Source organism: Puma concolor, chromosome B1 (genome assembly GCF_028749965.1).
Source record: "Puma concolor isolate L17-30 chromosome B1, mPumCon1.1.hap2, whole genome shotgun sequence".
NCBI lineage: Eukaryota > Metazoa > Chordata > Mammalia > Carnivora > Felidae > Puma > Puma concolor.
Genome location: NC_141670.1, coordinates 15,434,809 through 15,452,873, shown reverse-complemented (window position 1 = coordinate 15,452,873; position 18,065 = coordinate 15,434,809). Strand labels below are relative to the sequence as shown.

Below are 18,065 nucleotides of genomic sequence, written 5' to 3'. Positions count from 1 at the left end.
ACAGAATCCCAAGCAGGTTCCGAGCAGTCAGTGGAGAGCCGGACGCAGGGCTCGAACTCACTAACTGTGAGATCATGACCTGAACTGAGATCACACGTTGGACGCTTAACCAGCTGAGCCTCTCAGGGGCCCCGTGAGGTGGACCTTTAGGTGGAAGGCATTCCCTGGCAAGGGAGAGGGAGTGAAGGTCTTCCGTGCTCCTTCTCAGGGTGGGGTGGGGGGGGCTGCGCCTCCTGCCTGTTTCTGGGAGGGCTGAGCTGTTCACCCCCTCACGAGACAAGGCATCCGGTTCTGTTAGGACTAGAAAACGCAGAGCAACATGAACCCCCACGTGAGACGTGAACCCAGACCCAGAACCCATAGTGCACCTTATTTTTCTCCGGTGGACCCGGCCTGGAAAAGCCTGGTCCCAGAGATGGGCCTGTGCGGGATGCTCTACGTCACCATGAGCGTGCAGAGTTCCGGCAGTAGTCTGAGCTATGTCTTTTCAACCTTAAGAAGTTTTGATTTGCCCAAGAAACCTGCCATCCTTTCATGAGGCTAAAGGTTTCTCACCTTCCCCTCTGCCTTGCCACTCCCACCTCATTTATAATTAACCATCAGCTCCTCGGGTTTCTCAAATCCGGCCCCTTCTTTCTATTTCTGATACCAGTCCCAGTCACCTTTGCTGTCGCAGCGCTCTGTTTCCATTCCGCCCCCGCCCCATTCATTCTCCACACAGAGTGACTTTTTAAAAAAAACAATGCCAGTCTCACCAAGTCACCATTGTCCCCAAGACGAAGATCTGAGTCTCTCTTGTCTCCACAGAGTCCTGGTGACCTGGTCCTTGCCCACCCCTTTTATTTGTATATATACTTTGAATGTTTATTTTTGAGAGACATAGAGACAGAGTGTGAGCGGGGGAGGGGCACAGAGGGAGGGAGGCACAGAATCCGAAGCAGGCTCCAGGCTCCGAGCTGTCAGCACAGAGCCCGACACGGGGCTTGAACCCACGAACCGCGAGATCATGACCTGAGCCGAGTTTGGAGGCTTAACGGACGGAGCCACCCAGGCGCCCCATGTATTTGGTTTTGAACTTGAATGATTCAGCATGTTGTGACTTCCACGTGCCTGTCCAGCGTGCAAGCGAGGTGGCTCTGGCTTTGTCACTGTGGCGCGGCCCTTAGGGCTCTGTCAGCGCAGCACAGAAAGAAACGGACGTTTGGCAGTTCCGCTGGGAAGCGTAAGCTGCTACCCCGGCACGTCTCACCCACATTTCTGCTCCCAGACTGTTGACCCTCGTGATGTATTGATCAACTCTCCTGAGATTTTATTGGGGTGGAGTATTTGCTCCCCTTGATGGTAACGTGTGGTGCTGTTTTCTCGGCCCCGTCACCCTCGTGCTTCACCCTGACCTACATCAACCGGTTGAGGTGGGTGCAGGCTGCAGGGGGTCCGTCTGGCCTGTGCGAGGACAGAACTCCATTCTCTAAAATTATTAACCCTGTAGTGACGGTCTTTCCCACCATTGCTCTTGGACATCTGTCCCAGATCATGCCTGCGTTTTATTCATACACACACACACACACACACACACACACACACACACACACCCAGATTAGAAAGACTTGGGTTTTAGACCTCCTTCTGCAGGTTTTTTAGGTTATTTATTTATTTGCCACATGACCTTGGGCAAACTCCCTAACCTCTCTGAGACTCCATGACCTCAAATATAAGGTAGAAATAATAATACTGATCCTGCCTACCTCACGGGGTTGTTGAGAGCACAAAATGAGCCTAGTGCAAAAGTCACTGTGTAGTTAGAAGGTGGTAAAATAATATTGTGATTAAGTAAGATCTGAGTAAGAAAAGTAACCTCCAATCTGTGCCTCATCGTCGCAGCTAATATTAACAGTTTCAGTTCTCAGACTTTCAGACAGGACCAAGAAGAAATTTCTCTCCATAATACCACGCCGATGGCCTGATTTTCTGTGCCCCCTGATACGCTTTAACGTTTCATTTACTTATTTTGAGGGAGACAGAGACAGCGGGAGTGAGGGAGGGGCAGAGAGAGAGGGGGAGAGAGAGAGAGAGAACCCCAGGTCGTCTCCATACTGTGAGCGCAGTCTGATGCTTAACTGACTGGGCCACCCAGGTGCCCCCCTCCCCTAATTAGCTTTATTCTCCACCCTGCAGCTACCTAGGTGACCTTGGCGGTTATTTGTCTGGCCTCTCTGGGTTTCAGCTTTCTTTAGTTATAAAGTGGTAGGACCCAGCCTCCCCGCCTTCAGAGGCCCTTGTTTTCATTTCTAATAGTCTCTGCTATTAAGAGCTTTCTGTGAGGCATGGGGGCAACTGTGTTCTCAGGTGGAGCCCTCCACTAAGTCAATAATTGTTAATAAAGTTGGGATGACCTTTTAAGGAACCACACTGGCTCATCAGTAACCAGCCACGAATAATATTGTTGTAATTCTTAGCAACTAGGTCCAGATAAAATTACATTGCTGTGGGGGACTCTTTCCCCGATGTGCTGGAGAAGCTTGGTGGATTTCAAGCCCCTCCAACCATTGGAGAGTTTCCTTGGCACCCAATATAGAGCTGTTGAAAAGCAATTCCACTGCTGGTTATGAGCCCAGAGTCTCATTAAGGTGAGATGCGTAAGTTTTTATCCTCAGATGGGCTTATTAGGAAGCCAGAGGCGCCCGGTCAGAATTTCCTGAGCTCTCTTAGCTGGGGAGACCATATCGGGGAGTACTTGAGTTGAGCCTTGGGGTCAGGGAAAGTGGAATCTGATTGCTGGTTTTGCCACTTACTGGCTGTCTGGCCTCAAATTAATATTTAACTCCTCATGATGCCTTTTCCTCGTGTCTAGAATGGGGACAGTAATTGTGCCTTCCTCATGGGGCTGTGGAGACTTATAGATGGGACGTACAGGGTGAGTGGGAAAGGCAAAGATAAGTGCTTGGGAAGCCTTAGGCTTTGTACGATTACTTATCAGAGAGGATATTCAGGTGCCTAGCAGGGTGCCACTTGTGACTTTATTTGCCTTAGGGGTTGCTAACAGTTCTGCTACTCTGCTACTTTCCCCTCTTTTCAGGTGTCAGGAGTCAGGAGTCGGTGTTACTGGGGGCAAAGGCTAGTGGTTTGGGGAACTCAGGAGAGAGACACAGAGAGAGAGATTGGTCAGTTGATTAGGGGTTGTGCCTAAAGCACATCCAAAGAGCATCTCAGATGTTGAGATTTCCCTGTTTCTCTTTTGGGCTGGAACCTTACGGGTTGGGACCTCAATGATGTTCAGATATTAAGTGAAATAATGTAAAATTAACCTCTTCTTGGCCGGTGCACTCAGTTGTGTAACCACCACTATATTCAAGACCTATGACATTTTATTACCCCTAAGCATTTCCTCCCCTTACCCTCAGCTTCTGGCAACCATGGCCCGCCCTATCTTCATCATTTCATCTAGGTTCTAAAAAGCCCGGCTCGCCAGAAGTCCTGACATTTGCTAGGAAACATTCATTGTCACATCCGGCCTTTGCAAGCGGCCATGGTCTCCTCTGGGACTCCGGCTCCAGTCGGTGAGCCTTGCCGTGTTCATTCATCTCTTTGTTTAGCAGAAATTCACTAGCTGCTCTCAGACATCAGCCATGAGCCTGGGCTACGACTTGATATACAAAGTTCTAATCCCAGTTCTCGGCTCTCTCAGGAGCCACAATTTGGTGGCGAAGATGAGGCATCCAAATAAAAAGTTAAAAGGAGACATAAAGAATTAACTTGCAGTAGGAGGCAGAAAGTCAGGAAGTGTCTCCAGGTCATGTCATGTTGTTAGTGTTGGCCGAGCAGTGGGGACCGCGAGTGAGGGGCGCTCTGGAAGGGGAGGTCAGACAGTTCTGGATGGTCAGGAAAAGGCTCCAGAAAGACAGAGGCATTCTGAATGCTGCCTCTTGCTCACCTTCCCCTTCCAACCCGTGTTACTGCCTCACTGAAGCCTTTGATCCTTCCCACTGGGAGAAAATTCTCTACTGTCTTTTCTTTTCACACTGTCCTAAACTTCACCTCTCGAGCCTTCTGTGCTGACCAGGAGCCCTACGAGACAGCTCACAAACCAGGTCCTTGCTGGCTCGGTCACGTCCTGCCCTTCCCCAGTATGTGACAAGTTGTCCTACGAAGTAGGTGCTCAGCAAATCTTCCGTATGTTGAATGACCGAGTTGGGCATTCTGGGCAAAAGCAGCGAGGGCGAGAGTTCCCGGTCAGAGAGTTTGCGGGGCTGTTGTAGAGAGGAAGACTTTTGAGCTGCTGTCATTGGGTACAGTCCCAGCTCGCTTGCCGTCTATTTGCAACGACAGTGCAAGAGAGAATTGGATTTTGGAGTATTGGAAGTTAATGTGGCTTCGATGGAAATCTAATTCATAGAAGAGCCTAATTGCCTTAGTGTGCAGGGTATTACTTGTAGCCAGCCCTCCTCGTACACACGCCCCGTTTGGCTTCTATCTGCTGACTGCTTTTAGGACTTGGGAAACCTCGTTTTCCTCCCATTTTGTCTTCTGTGCGAGAAGAGGCGGAAGAAACTCGAGAGAGGTCGGTGTCAGCACTCAGTCTGTGTCTGGCGAACTGCATAATTGATGCTCTCCTGCTCAAATAGGCTAGTCCAAAGGATAAAATAAGAATTGGGGAGTCTGCCTGCCATATATAGTCTGCCTTCCTCTTCTTTAATTTTATCCCCTCCAGGAGAACTTCGACAACATTCCATTTCCCTTCCCTTCTGAATGCTGTGGCTTTGTGGATAGTTATCACATCCCCAAATCTCCTTCCCCAGCCTCGTGCGTGCTTTTCCTCTCTCCCTTCCAGAACCCGAGAATTCTCACTCCCTTCTCAAGCCTTCTCCGAGTAGAATCAGGTCATGTTCTCCCTACGTCGGGCTGGTCATTTCATCTCCCTCCAAAAAAAGCAATTAAAACAGGAACTCATTTCTAAACAAAAATACCGGAGCAATGAAAATACTTTGCGCAGTTAAAACAAGCATTTGTCCACGATGGCAAACTTCTCAAGAAGATTGGAACACAGAGGCCTTCTTGCCTACCCTGATGGTCGGGAAGATGCGAGGGACATGGACACCGTACATAATCCACAAACTGTGTGACTTTGGAGAAGTCAGTCTACCTCTCTGTGCCTGAGTTGGTTTCTTAGTTGATCATAGGATGATGGTGGTTTGCCTGTCATGGTCATGGGTGGAAATGTTAAAATAACTTACACGAGTAAAACATTGACTGTGACGGCAAAGTATTTTGAGGCCCTTGGGAAAACACTGTTATTCCTTTGTTATTTCCATGGGTTTATTGGTGGCGGTTTTCAGGGATATTTCATCCAGTCAGTTGCCAACAGAAGTCTAAGGTCAGTTCTGTTTGAAAGTAGGGGAGGGCATTAGGGACATTCAAATTAAAACCACAGTAAGATACCACTGCACACCTATCAGAGTGGCCGACAGAAAAATAGTGGCCATGCCAGAAGCGGACGAGAATGTGCATAAATTGAGATCATCCATACGTTCCTGGTGGGAATGGGAAACAGTACAGCCACGTCAAGCCAGAGTTTGGCAGTTCCTTGTAGAATGAAACATGAAGTTACCGTACGACCCAGCAATTGCATTCTTGGGCTTTTATCCCGGAGGCATGGAAACTTAGGTTCATATAAAACCTGAATACGCATATTCATAGCAGCCTTACTTGTAACAGCCAAAACACGAAAACGGCCTCCTTCCCCAGCCTCTTGGGTGCCTTTTCTCTCTTCCTTCCGTGGCTGGAGAGTTAAACAGATTGTGCTATATCCACACCAGGGAATATTACTCGGCAGTGAACAGGAACCAGCTGTTGGTGTCCACAGCAACTTAGGTGAATCTCTAGGGAATTATACTGAATGAAAAGCCAATATAAAAAGGTTACCGTGTGAGCTCATTTATGAAACATCCTTGAGATGACAAAAATTATGGAAATGGGGGACAGGTTAGTGGATGTCAGGGGTTAGAGATCATGGGGAAGAGAGGCTGAAGGAAGGTAGATATAAAAGAGTAACGTAGGAGATACTTGTGATGATGGACGTGTTTTGTATTTTGATTGTGCTCGCAAACATGAAACTCCATAAGTGATAAAATTGCAGAAAGCTAATTGCGTGTGTGTGTGTGCACACGCGCACACACACACACGCACGCACAGGAAGACTGAGGAAATCTGAACAAGATGCGTAGAATGTTATCAGTGTCAGTATCCTGGTATTGTACTGTAGTCTTAAATTTTAATTTTTTTAAGTTTATTTGTTTTGAGAGAGAGCGTGCCGGTGGGGTAGGAGCAGAAAAAGAGGAGGGGAGAGAGAAGCCCAAGCAGGCTCTGCATTATTAGTGCAGAGCCTGATGTGGGGCTCGAACTCGTGAACCATGAGATCATGACCTGAGCTGAAACCAAGAGTCAGATGCTTAACCGACTGAGCCACCAGGCGCCCCAGGAATTGTACTATAATCTTGCAAGATGCTTGCATTGGAGGAAACTGGATAAAGGGCACACAGGATCTCTCTATTACTTCTTCCAACTATACGTGACTCTATAATGACCTCAAACTAAAAGATTTGATTAAAAGGAAGTTGAGGGGCGCCTGGGTGGCGCAGTCGGTTAGGCGTCCGACTTCAGCCAGGTCACGATCTCGCGGTCCGTGAGTTCGAGCCCCGCGTCAGGCTCTGGGCTGATGGCTCAGAGCCTGGAGCCTGTTTCCGATTCTGTGTCTCCCTCTCTCTCTGCCCCTCCCCCGTTCATGCTCTGTCTCTCTCTGTCCCAAAAATAAATAAACGTTGAAAAAAAAAAATTAAAAAAAAAAAAAAAAAAAAGGAAGTTGAGGCAGGATTCAGAGGCAAGGTGGTCGGAAATCATCTTGTCAGTGTTCTGGGGAGCTGGTGCTACCAATGTGTGTTGGGCTGGGAAAACCATTCTGTTCCACTGTTCAGATATTCCATCCAGTGGTCATGTTGCCTGCAGGGTAGGAAGGGGCTGGGAGTGTGAACAGAGCACCCACAGCTGGACATGACACAATGGAGTGGATTTTGGTGGTCCTTTCTCCTTAATAATAACATTTGGTAATATCTCTCTGGACCCAGGACCTGGAAAATGGCACAACAGCTTCCTTCGGAGCAAGAACAGAGGAAAGAAATGGGTCAAGTTCAAAGCACTGTCTTTCTGGCCCTGGGGCTAGGTCTGGATGCAGCCTCCAGTCTTGCAGGCTTGGCTGTGATTGGATTGAGTTTGGGACATTGCCACATGTAAGCACCATTGGCCAGCATGCTGGAAATAGCCCTGGGGAGCCAGGTTACTGGCAAGCTGCTTCTCTGGAGACATTAACCCAAAGCTAAAGCTGTCCTTCAGTTTCATGGCCGATGACATGTGGTGACTGAGAATCTGACTCCTGACCATTCAGCTTTTTGGGGGAAGGTTTTCTTTCTTGAGAGCACACGTTAGAATCGTGAATCAGGCATCGGCGCCTGATGGCTGTGTTTTCTTTGAAGTTGTAGGACAGTCACATCTGGACAGCAACATCGAGGATCAAGAGATTGTCACTAATCCTCCGGACATTTGCCAGGTTGTAGAGGTGACCACCGAGAGTGACGAACAGCCGGTCAGCATGAGCGAGCTCTACCCTCTGCAGATTTCCCCCGTGTCTTCCTATGCAGGTAAGGGGGCAGGAGGGGAGCTTTGGAACTGGGCACAGATCAAGGTGGGGCAGCCCTTCAGGGTGGGGCCACCCACCCTCCACACAGCAGAGGATCTCTCCTCCGTCTTGGGAATTATTCTGGCTTTATTGTCTCAGTGAACATCTCCTTGGGTACTTTTGTTCCCAGAAGTCATGGCCATAGCGTTTCTTTACTTGATCGCCCATAACATCTTTGTGCCTGACTAACAAATACTATTTCTTTGGAGAAGTAGTACATCTAAGGCTATTTTGTTTGCAGAAATCTGGAAGGGTGTGTTCGGTGGAATCTGAGTTTGACCAAAAACTGGATAGAACCTCGGGGACCATTTCTTCCAGCTCCTTCATTTTGACAAGTGAAACACTTATTCTAGGTCACAGGGGCAGTGAGGGTTTGGGTCAGGACTTGAACTCAACCTTGAGACCTGGACCTTCATTCCACTCCGGCAAGTTTACTTGTTTCCACATATTTTCCCCTTCTTTTTCAATTTAGTAGAGCTTCTAATCAGGCCAGGTAGCTGATTCCCCAGGGAAGGGCCACATAATGACCCAGGAATAGACTCAGACGGTCATAGGATTAGAACGAGTTTCAGTTGGTTCTTCGATCCTTACAGAACAAACCGATGAGTCCTTTCTCTGCCAACATTACATCATCTTATACTCTCTGATGATCTCTGTTTAATTTTGGGGGAACTTGGTTATAATTAGGAAATATAAATCCTGAGTCAATGTTATTGCTTGCAAACATTACAAAAAGAAAGCAGAGGTCCTATCATGAATAACTACAGTCAGCTCATAAATGTTGAGGGGTCCTTCCCAGTGTCCTTTAGTTAGGATGCTGCTCCCGTGACTGACACACAGTCGTGTTGGAATTGGGTTGATCATGACAGGTTCCTTGTGAATTATCAGCCACTAACCTAACCTTTTAGTTCCTGAACATCAACTTTCTGGGTTTGTTTGGGTTTTTTTTTCTTAAGCTTATTTTTTAAAATCGTGGCTAAATAGACATAACACAGAACTGACCATTTTTGCTACCTTTAAGTGCACATTTCAGCGGCAGTAAGTGCCTTCACAGTGTTGTGTCGTCGCCATCCCCGCCATCGGTCTCCAGAACTTGTTCATCTCGCAAAACTGAAACTCTGTCCCCATTAAGCACGAAGTCCCCGGTCCCCTCCCCCCAGCCCACCAAGAGCGACCACCATTCTGCATTCTGCTTCTGTGAACTTGGCTACTGTTGGGGGTACCTCATGTGAGTGGAATCAAACAGTATTCCTCCTCTTGTGATTGGCTTGTTTCCTTTAATGCCCTCAAGGGCCTACCTTTCTTCTGTGCTAAGAACATACAATGAATGTGAGATCAAACCTTGCCTACAAGAACCTTCTAATCTGTCAAACCGGATAAGCTTGTCATTATTTATTTGTCACATTTTGAGCCCCTGCATGTGCCTTTATGGTCTTTGCCAGGCCCAAGGAAGAATAACTACTATTTGCTGCAAGTTTCTCGTGCCCCGGGAACTGGGCCTACGGCCTGGTATCAGCTGACTTGTTTAATTATGAGAATAACCCTGTCAGCCTGGGTATCATCCTTATTCCCTCTTTAAAAATGACAAAACTCAGGCCAGTGTGGGTAAAGCAGCGTGTCCGGGGACGAACAACTGGTAAAACAGATAGAATCCACCTACATGTGGCTGGTGCCCAAAGCCTGTTCTTAACTGCCCCCCCCCCATCCCGCCCGCCCTCCCCTGTTATGCTGCCCTGGACAGCTGCACAGGGTTCTTCCGTTCAGTGTGCACCCACAGTCCTGATCTCAAGGACCCACCGAAGACGCAGAACAGCATGTTTATGCCTTAATTTTACAGCTGAGATAACACTAGGTTACTTTGCTTATATTTACATAGCTATGGCTAAAAACGAGTGACTTTCTTCTATATCATGAGCTACAGGCATTATTCCACCCCATGGGTTTGTTGTTTTAAGGGTCGTAGTTTTAGAATAGATGTTTCTGTTTATCTGTTGAAGACTTTCCGAAGACTTCTTGAGGATTCCGGAAAGACATTTTCTTGCTATTCTTCCCTCAGTGGCATTTTGCCTTAGGAGAAGAATCCCAAGGACAGCTGATCCACGCAGAGAGAAATGAAAATTTCATTACCCTTTTCAGGATATTTGCATAGATTTGGAAAGAAGGATTCTAGTGCAGGCTGGCAGGCAGCTGGGGGGTGTTGTTGGAGCCTGGCTTTTCTGTCTGGCCTTTGGTTCTTTCCATTGTTTTTATTGTCTGAATTCTCCAGAACCTTTTGGAGTGAGGCTCATTGGCTAGAGCCAAAATGTTTCATCACGGCTGCTTTTCTAGAGCTTACAGATGTGAAATGTACCTGTTACGGATGGTGGCCGGTTTAAGTCTTTTTGACAGGAGTTTTACAGCTTTCTGCTAGGAGAGGCAGCTTTTTGGTTGTAATTCACTCTTCTTATTTTCTGTTCCCCAGAAGGATAGGCTGTTTGTGTTTTCATGATAAGATTCCTTTGTTTGGACTGGAATTCAACTGTCGACTTCCTCCAACCATTTTCATTCACTTGTTTAGGAAACTGGTATTCGGAGGCTGTTGTTTATTATTTTTTTACCCTCACCGATCACTGAAATCTAATCCAGTAGTATTACAAAACCACATTCAGTTTTGCAAGTCTGTCTAAATTTTGTGGCGAGCAAGAAAAGAGGTGGTTTCTTCGAGTGGAGGTACTTGTGTTGGGTGTTTGAAGACAATATAAAATTCTTGCTGGATTCTTAAAACTTTCACCCTGGGGAGAGATAATCCCAAAGACCAACCTTGGGAAACTCTGGAGGACGGTCATTTTATATTTAAAGGTTTACTATAAAGTGGCGTCTTGCATGATGTATCTATGGCACCAGGATTTTATTAGGTAATTGATGGTTTAGTAAAAGAAAGCCATAGCAATATTTTGTGGAGGGCTGGACGAGAGGATGGAGAAGAGTTATAGAAGAGACTATAATACAAAGGATTGATTGGTTATAACCAAGAGAATGGAAATTGCCTATTGACCTGGAACTGGCAGTGAAGACTTCCTTAAGGAAACCATAGTAGGCTTGCATTTGGTTGGGTGGGGCAAAGATAAAAGTGCTTTGAAATTAAGAACACTCTGATTTGAATCTTTTGATTGAGCTTTCCAGGGAGTTGAGCAAAGGATGGAGGGAAAGAAATCCTTGTCAATCTTATTAATAAAGCTTATGGAATAAGAGCCTTCCAGAAAATGTACCAGGGTATCAGCATGCAAAAAGGCTTTAACATTACACATATTGCATGATTGCACATGGCACATATTGTGTAAAGACATATTTTTTCCTCCCCATAATGTTCTTGAGGTGTTTGGACAATAAAAACTGTGCTAAAGTGGAGTGGGAACCCAAGACTAGTGTCATCCTAGAACCACAGCTCTGGAAGAAGAACCTCAGAGATCAGCCTACCCAAGGGTTGACCCCCTTCCCTCTCATCAGTCACTTTCAGGGAAACTGGGACCACCGTGTTGAAATGAGCTACTCACGTACCTGTTACCGCTCTGCACGTACTTTATTTAAATTTTTTTTTACATTTTTTTTTGAGAGACAGAGACAGAGCACAAGTGAGGGAGGGGCAGAGAGAGAAGGAGACACAGAATCTGAAGCAGGCTCCAGGCTCTGAGCTGTCAGCGCAGAGCCCGACATGGGGCTCGAACCCACAAACCATGAGATCATGACGAGAGCCAAAGTCAGACGCCCAACTGACTGAGCCACCCAGGCACCCCTGCACGTACTTAGTCACTAGTGCTAGTCAAGCATCTCCCAATTTTTTTTATTCCATTGTATTCACAACCAGTAAAAAACCAAATCCAGACTAATCAAAAGGGAAAACAAAGTAACAGTACAGGCTGATATTGGGCAGTAGCATTGACCCAGAAGCAGTAGCTCCAATGAACACATTTGTCACATACAAAAGGATCTCAGGGTGCCTGGGTGGCTCAGTCAGTTAAGTGTCTGACTTCGGCTCAAGTCATGATCTCATGGATTGTGAGTTCGAGCCCTGCATCGGGCTCTGTGCTGACAGCTCAAGAGCCCGGAGCCTGCTTGGCATCCTCTGTCTCCCTCTCTCTCTGCTCCTCCCCTGCTCATGCACTCTCTCTCTCTCTTTCTCTCTCTCAAAAAATAAACATTAAAAAAAGGGGGGAGGGGTCTTGAGAATGGTAATGGTGAGGAAAACCAAGGAAACAGGAAAATGGGCCTGTGTGCACCTCAAAGACACTGTGAGCTGGTGATTTGGGGCAGCCAGTAGAGCTGTAGTTATTCCAGAGAGAAGGGTCTCGGGTCCTCAGGCTGGAGCTTCACGCATCCATCTGCTCCTAGGTAAAAGGCACTCAAGGCCATTCTTTTAGACAACTAAAAAATCTCAGCTTGCTATTTTGGAGCTGTTGTTATATAGTGTTATGAAATGCAGTTACTTCAGAAGTGATCTTAATCTAGAAACCATGCTCTCCACTGACATTTGCGTTAAGTTCAGAACACGTATGTCTTTTCTTGTCTCAGACCGTCTCCCTGCAGTTGAAAACTGGGTACTTAAAGGCAGTTAACATTCTGATGGTGGTCATGGTCTCTGCGAGGTCTTCCCAAGGAGTCTCCCCAGGGTCTGCCTTCCAACCTGTCCCGCAGCTGGGGCTCGGGCTGTGGCGGAATCCCGGAACCTTGGTGGTAACTGCTCATGTTCACATATCTCCAGCGCCCGACACATGCCTGTTGGCGTCTGTTTGTTTCTTTTTATTTCAAGGGGAAAGGAACCGAAGATGATGGCATTTAGGGAGGGTACTTAGGAGCAAAAGGGGTCTAGACATGTAGGAAAGGAAGAGAAACCTTGGCTTTGGAGCACAAAGAAAGCTAAGCCTAAAAATGGAAAGGGGATCTTGAAATTTCAGCTGGAGGAGCAGGAGAGCTTCAGGAAGCAGGGCTGCTGCGTTCGGTGCCCGGGGCCCTGGGCTCAGACGCACAGTTTTGTTTTCTGTCTTCTGTGCTGACTCAGGCCACAACTCTGGCAGGTTTCTCAACATCTCTGTTCCTCATTCTTCTTGGGAGTGGCAATACTGATTCCTGCCTCCTCGGGAGACCGAGCTAGCCCAAGGGTTCCGTGAGCAGGGGAATTTTCCTTTTTTGTTGTTTTTAACTTGTTTTTGTGTGGAAACGTTTCTTGTGCCTGGTGTTGCCAGCCAGCGTCGTTAGCGGCCGAGGCCAGGCCTTGTCCCGGTGGCTGTTGCTCCCAGTTGGGGAGGGAAGTCTTGTCAGTCTGAGGAGAGGAGAGGCCCGTATCCTATCTAGTTGCTCCTGGTCAGCCCTCGGGGATCACTCAGGCCCTGGGGGTGGGGGGCTGGGGGACAGTCACTGGAGGACAGTGGCTGATCCAGGTGTAAAAAGGCTCCAGGGTGGGCCCAATGTGGTCAACATTCTTGATTTGTCTGGTTAAGGAATGAATGAACCTGTGGCCCAGTTTATCCGTTTCTTCTTTAACCTTGACTTCGAGATCCTGCTCTGTGGCCAGTGCTCTGGGTGGGTGAAAAGGCTTCGTCTGGGCTGGAGCCATTGGGGTCCTGGCTGTGCCACCCGCCAGATGTGAGACTGGAGGCCAGTCCCTCAGTAGATTTAGGATGGAAAGAGGTAGAAGGTGCTAGAACACATGAGCTTTTCTGCATAAGCGGGGGGGGTTGGGGGAGCAGTATGGTAATAGGAGCTGCTCCCCGACTGACGATCTCAGTCAGGGCTGAACAAGACCCACGTGCAAGGACACCAGCACGGCTGACACAGCTCTCTAGAAAAGTACATTGTTATGCGTTCTCTAGGCCTTGTCTGTAAATGAATGACCCAGACTCCGAGATCTCTAAGGGTCAGTGTATTTCTCTGCCCTCTGTGCTTTCGTTTCTCCATGCTGCGAACACTGAAGAGCCGCACACCATCATTTTTTTATTTAAAAACGAAATTTTTTTTTTACCTAAAAAATTTAATTAATTAATTATTTATTTATTTTAATTTTATTATTTTTAAATAAATTTTAAATAATTTTTCAACATTTTAATTTAATGTTTTTTCTTTCTTTAAAAAAATCCTGTATGCACAGGTGATGTGTGATCAATCACTTGCTATTGACTTTGACTGTGTTAATCTACGTGTTGTGCAAATCCAGTGTTGAGCAAGGCTGATGAACTCAGGATAAAGGTGTGCTATCGTTTATTGAGTGTATGCTGTGGGCCAGGCCCTGTGGTAGGCCTTTTCCCACATATCCTCTCGCTGATTCATCACTCAATCCTCTTTGGAAGATGTCAGTACTCCTGTTTTACAGATGAGGAAGCTGCATTTTGTGAAACTGAGTAACCTGCTGTGTGTCTCACAGCTGGCAGACTGAATTGGGATGGCAACCTAATTGGTTATCTGTCGCTGCACAACAACATAACCACAGACTCAGTGGCTTAAAACAACACACATCCATTATCCCGCCCCAGTTTCTGAGGGTCAGGAGCGCAGGCATGGCTTAGTGGGGTTCTTTGCTCAGCATATTGCCTGCACAGACCTGTGGTCAAGGTGTGATCCAGGGCTGCTAGCTCGTCTGAGGACGGAAGTGGTGGGGAGAGTCTTCTTCTAAGCTCACATGGTTTTGGGGGTGGGGGGGGAAATGTAGTTCTTTGCAGGTTGGCAAACTGAGAACCTCGGTTTCTTGCTGGCTGTTGGCTGGAAGCAGCTCTTACTTTTTGGTCATGCAAACCTTCCCAACATGGCTTCCTCAAAGCCAGCCAGGGAGAAAGTCTCCTCACAGCATTCGGTCCTCCTTAATGTAACCACACACATCCCATCGCTCACTGTGTTCTGTTGCTTCAAACCAAGTCTCAGGTCCCACCTACGCTCCAGAGGAGGGAATCCCAACGAGCAAGTAAACACCAGGAAGGAGATGAGGATCATGGGAGCCCCCCTAGCATCTGTCCACCACAGTAACCCGGGTGGGAGATGTAACTTTATAAACCCAACATAGAAGTATGAAAGGGACATGAGGTAAAGGACCAGATCCAAGTAAGTGGGGGTAATCCAGGAAGGCTCTGAGTCGGGACTTGAGTGAAGTGACAGGGACGGAAAGAAAGCACGAGTGGGGTGCGTGGATGGATTAGCCCTGAGGAAAGGGGGTGAGGCAGACGCAGCAGGGAGCGGAGAGCAGATTGGCATCCTGGGGACCAACACCCCATCCTGGGAGGCAGCGGCCATGAAAAAACATAGCCTGGCCCCCAGAAAGGGAGCTACCCCCCAACTCTAAAACTTTTCTCGGGAGGGCCAAAATCAGAGACATAAAATCCACTGCAATGTCTCCCGAGTCCCAAGTGCTTAACTTTACAAAGGGGTTGAAGATGAGTTCGCTGACCCATTTCTTTTGGGAAAAAAAAAAAGAAGAAGTGCTGATATATTTTTCAAATACTGCCTGAGCCTCACGACAGTTGGAGCGGCAGGAATGATGGCCCTGTGTTTTTCTCTCTGTGAACAGAAAGTGAAACTACCGATAGTGTGCCCAGTGATGAAGAGAGCGCCGAGGTAAGCATGGCGGCCGCCACTCGGCTCCAACCGACGCTGTGGGAAACCATTCCCATTCCCGTCCAGCACCTCGGTGTCCCGGCTGCTGGTTAAGCTGCTCTGCGTTTGATCATGAGTTTTCCTGGAGGATTGTGTGTGTGTGTGTGTGTGTGTGTGTGTGTGTGTCTTAAAATATACATAACATGAAATTGACCACACTTTTGGATTTTGAATTCTAAATTTAAGCTTTGGGACCTGAACGGGAGGCAAGAGAGTGAGATGTTGCTATTAGAAAAAGAGGCTATGACGGCAGGAAAAGGAAACTCAAGTGGAGGCCAGGAACTGTTGATATTCTCACCACTATAAACATCCCAGTTCAGCCGCAGAAATAGAACGTCCAAGTGGCCAAGAGCAGTGACCGGAAGTAACTGTCAGAAAGTGCTAATAAGCAAATGTATCGGCACCTTTACCTGGAGTCCCCTCTCTCTGTGATCGGCGCCGAGGCTAGATGTGTGTTCAGTCTGGATTCCCAGTCGCCTGCTTCCCATTTCCCTGCTCGAGGCTGGGCTCACACAATGGCAGGAAACGGCTGTAATGTGATGGAAAGCATTCCTGCTAAGGGCCTGCTTTGTGTCTGTATTTGAGGTAGAGAGACTGACCGACTAATGGTTGTTTTTAATTCGTCATTTCCCAGTGTACTAAATACTTCAAATAGAGTCCAGGAATTCTGCAAAGACAGGAAGCGTAGATGCTTACATGCCAACCCTGTTTCTTCAAGGTCAGAAATTCCAGCTCATCCTCTGAGCGAAGCCACCTTGGAGGCCCCGTTTGCTCGGCACACTGGAGCTCTAAGCTATACCCATTTGAAGACAACGGAAGGGCTTCTACCCTCCGAGTTCCTCACTTCCTTTTCTCTGAAAACGCAGATTGACTCACAGATTGGATTGGGCCAGGAGTGAGGAACCAAGTCTCTATGACAGACCAGCCACGATGACCTAAAACCTAACCTAATGATCAGGCTGGGTGGTTGGAGGAGAGGGGAACCAGAAACCCAAGTTGCTGCCTTGTTTTCCTGCCTTCATAGAACAGTCTTGCCTGTTTTTTCTGGGAGGTAGCAAATGGGAATTGATAAAAAGGGAAGAGAAACCATTGCTTGGGATGTGAATAGCTGGGTATAGATGTCAGTTGAGGGCTGTCGAGACGCTAAGCTTCTGTTCATTCCACGCCTCTTAAGAAATTCATTTAACACACCGACACGTGGGAACAGTGGCGCCTCTTTATAGAAAGCCGTTCGGTAGAAGGCAAAGAAAAAAGATGTATCTCTCGATTATTTTTCTTTGCAAGGGACGACCACACTGGCGGAAGAGGAACATTGAAGGCAAACAGTACCTCAGCAACATGGGGACACGAAGCACCTACCTGCTGCCCAGCATGGCGACCTTCGTTACTTCCAACAAACCTGACCTCCAGGTCACCATCAAAGAGGAGAGCTGTCCGGTGCCTTACAACAGCTCGTGGCCCACTTTACCAGACCTCCCCCTCCCGCCCTCCGTGACCCCAGCGCCCAGCAGCAGTCGGCCGGACCGGGAGACGCGGGCCAGCGTCATCAAGAAAACGTCAGATATCACCCAGGCCCGCGTCAAGAGCTGTTAAGCCTTTGACTTCCCCCGGTGGTTGTTGGGATGTCTTGGCTGTGTTTTGTTGTTTGTTTGTATTTTATTTTTCTCTCTGACACCTATCTTAGACAAATCTAAGGGAAAAAGCCTTGACAATAGAACATTGATTGCTGTGTCCAACTCCAGTACTGGAGCTTCTTTTTAACTCAGGACTCCAGCCCATTGGTAGACGCGTGTCTCTAGAGCCTGCTGGATCTCCCAGGGCTGCTCCCTCAAGTTCAAGGACGTCATAGGACCAACACCCACACGGGCAGCGCGGTGCTGCATTGCCTGCGGTCAAGGCCAGCACAGTGGAGTGGATGCCTCAGAACGGATGAGAAAATGTGAACTAGCTGGAATTTTGTATTCTTGTGAATATGTACATAGGGCAGCACTAGCGACGTTGCAGTCTGCTTCTGCACCTTATCTTAAAGCACTTACAGATAGACCTTCTTCTTGTGATCTTGCTCTATTTCACGGCACATTTCAGCGTTCCCCCTTCGCGGCCCTTTGTGTCCTGCCTCCCGGCCCGTCCCCTCCACTTCCTTTCCTCCTTGTCCTCCCCACAGAGGCTGTGTTCCGCATCCCTGAGGAGGAGAAGAAGAAAAAGAGCTTCTCCACAGATGTCCCATTTTTAAGACTGCTTTAAAAAAAAAAAAAAGAAAGAAAGAAAGAGAAAGAAAATCTAATCTGCTGTGCTTGAATGCCACGCGGTACAGAGGAAAACTATCATGGAGATATTATGCAAATTCCCAGATTTGAAGACAAAAATATTCTAATTCTAACCAGAGCAAGCTTTTTTATTTTTTATACAGGGGAATATTTTATTCAAGGTAAAATTCTAAAGAAAATATAATTGTTTTTTATCTTTTCTACAGCAAATTTATAATTTTAAGATTCCTTTTCTTGTTTATCAGCAGTTGTTATTACATCCTTGTGGCACATTTTTTTTTAATTTTGTAAAGGTGAAAAAGCTTTTATGAGCTCATGTAGCAATCAAATTATCCTGTGGATTGATAATAAATGAATATGATATATAGTTAAATTTTTAATGGGCATCATGCCTGACTTTGTCTGTGTCTACTTGGGAGCATCACCATGGGACAGGGCTGGCCAAGTATCGTTGCTTC

At 47.3% G+C, this 18,065-nt stretch overlaps 1 protein-coding gene across 7 annotated transcripts in view; it reads left to right on the top strand.

Moving 5' to 3' along the window:
- IRF2 (interferon regulatory factor 2) overlaps window positions 1–17,987 on the top strand; it is a 92,663-nt gene extending 74,676 nt beyond the window's left edge. For all 7 annotated transcript variants that reach the window (XM_086703177.1, XM_025933125.2, XM_086703176.1 and 4 more), the window contains 3 exons: window positions 7,524–7,688; window positions 15,255–15,301; window positions 16,625–17,987. In XM_086703177.1, the coding sequence (XP_086559303.1) occupies window positions 7,524–7,688; window positions 15,255–15,301; window positions 16,625–16,933 (521 nt within the window). In that variant the 3' untranslated portion in view covers window positions 16,934–17,987. The remainder of the gene's footprint in view (window positions 1–7,523; window positions 7,689–15,254; window positions 15,302–16,624) is intronic.
- Window positions 17,988–18,065: the final 78 nt, after the last annotated feature.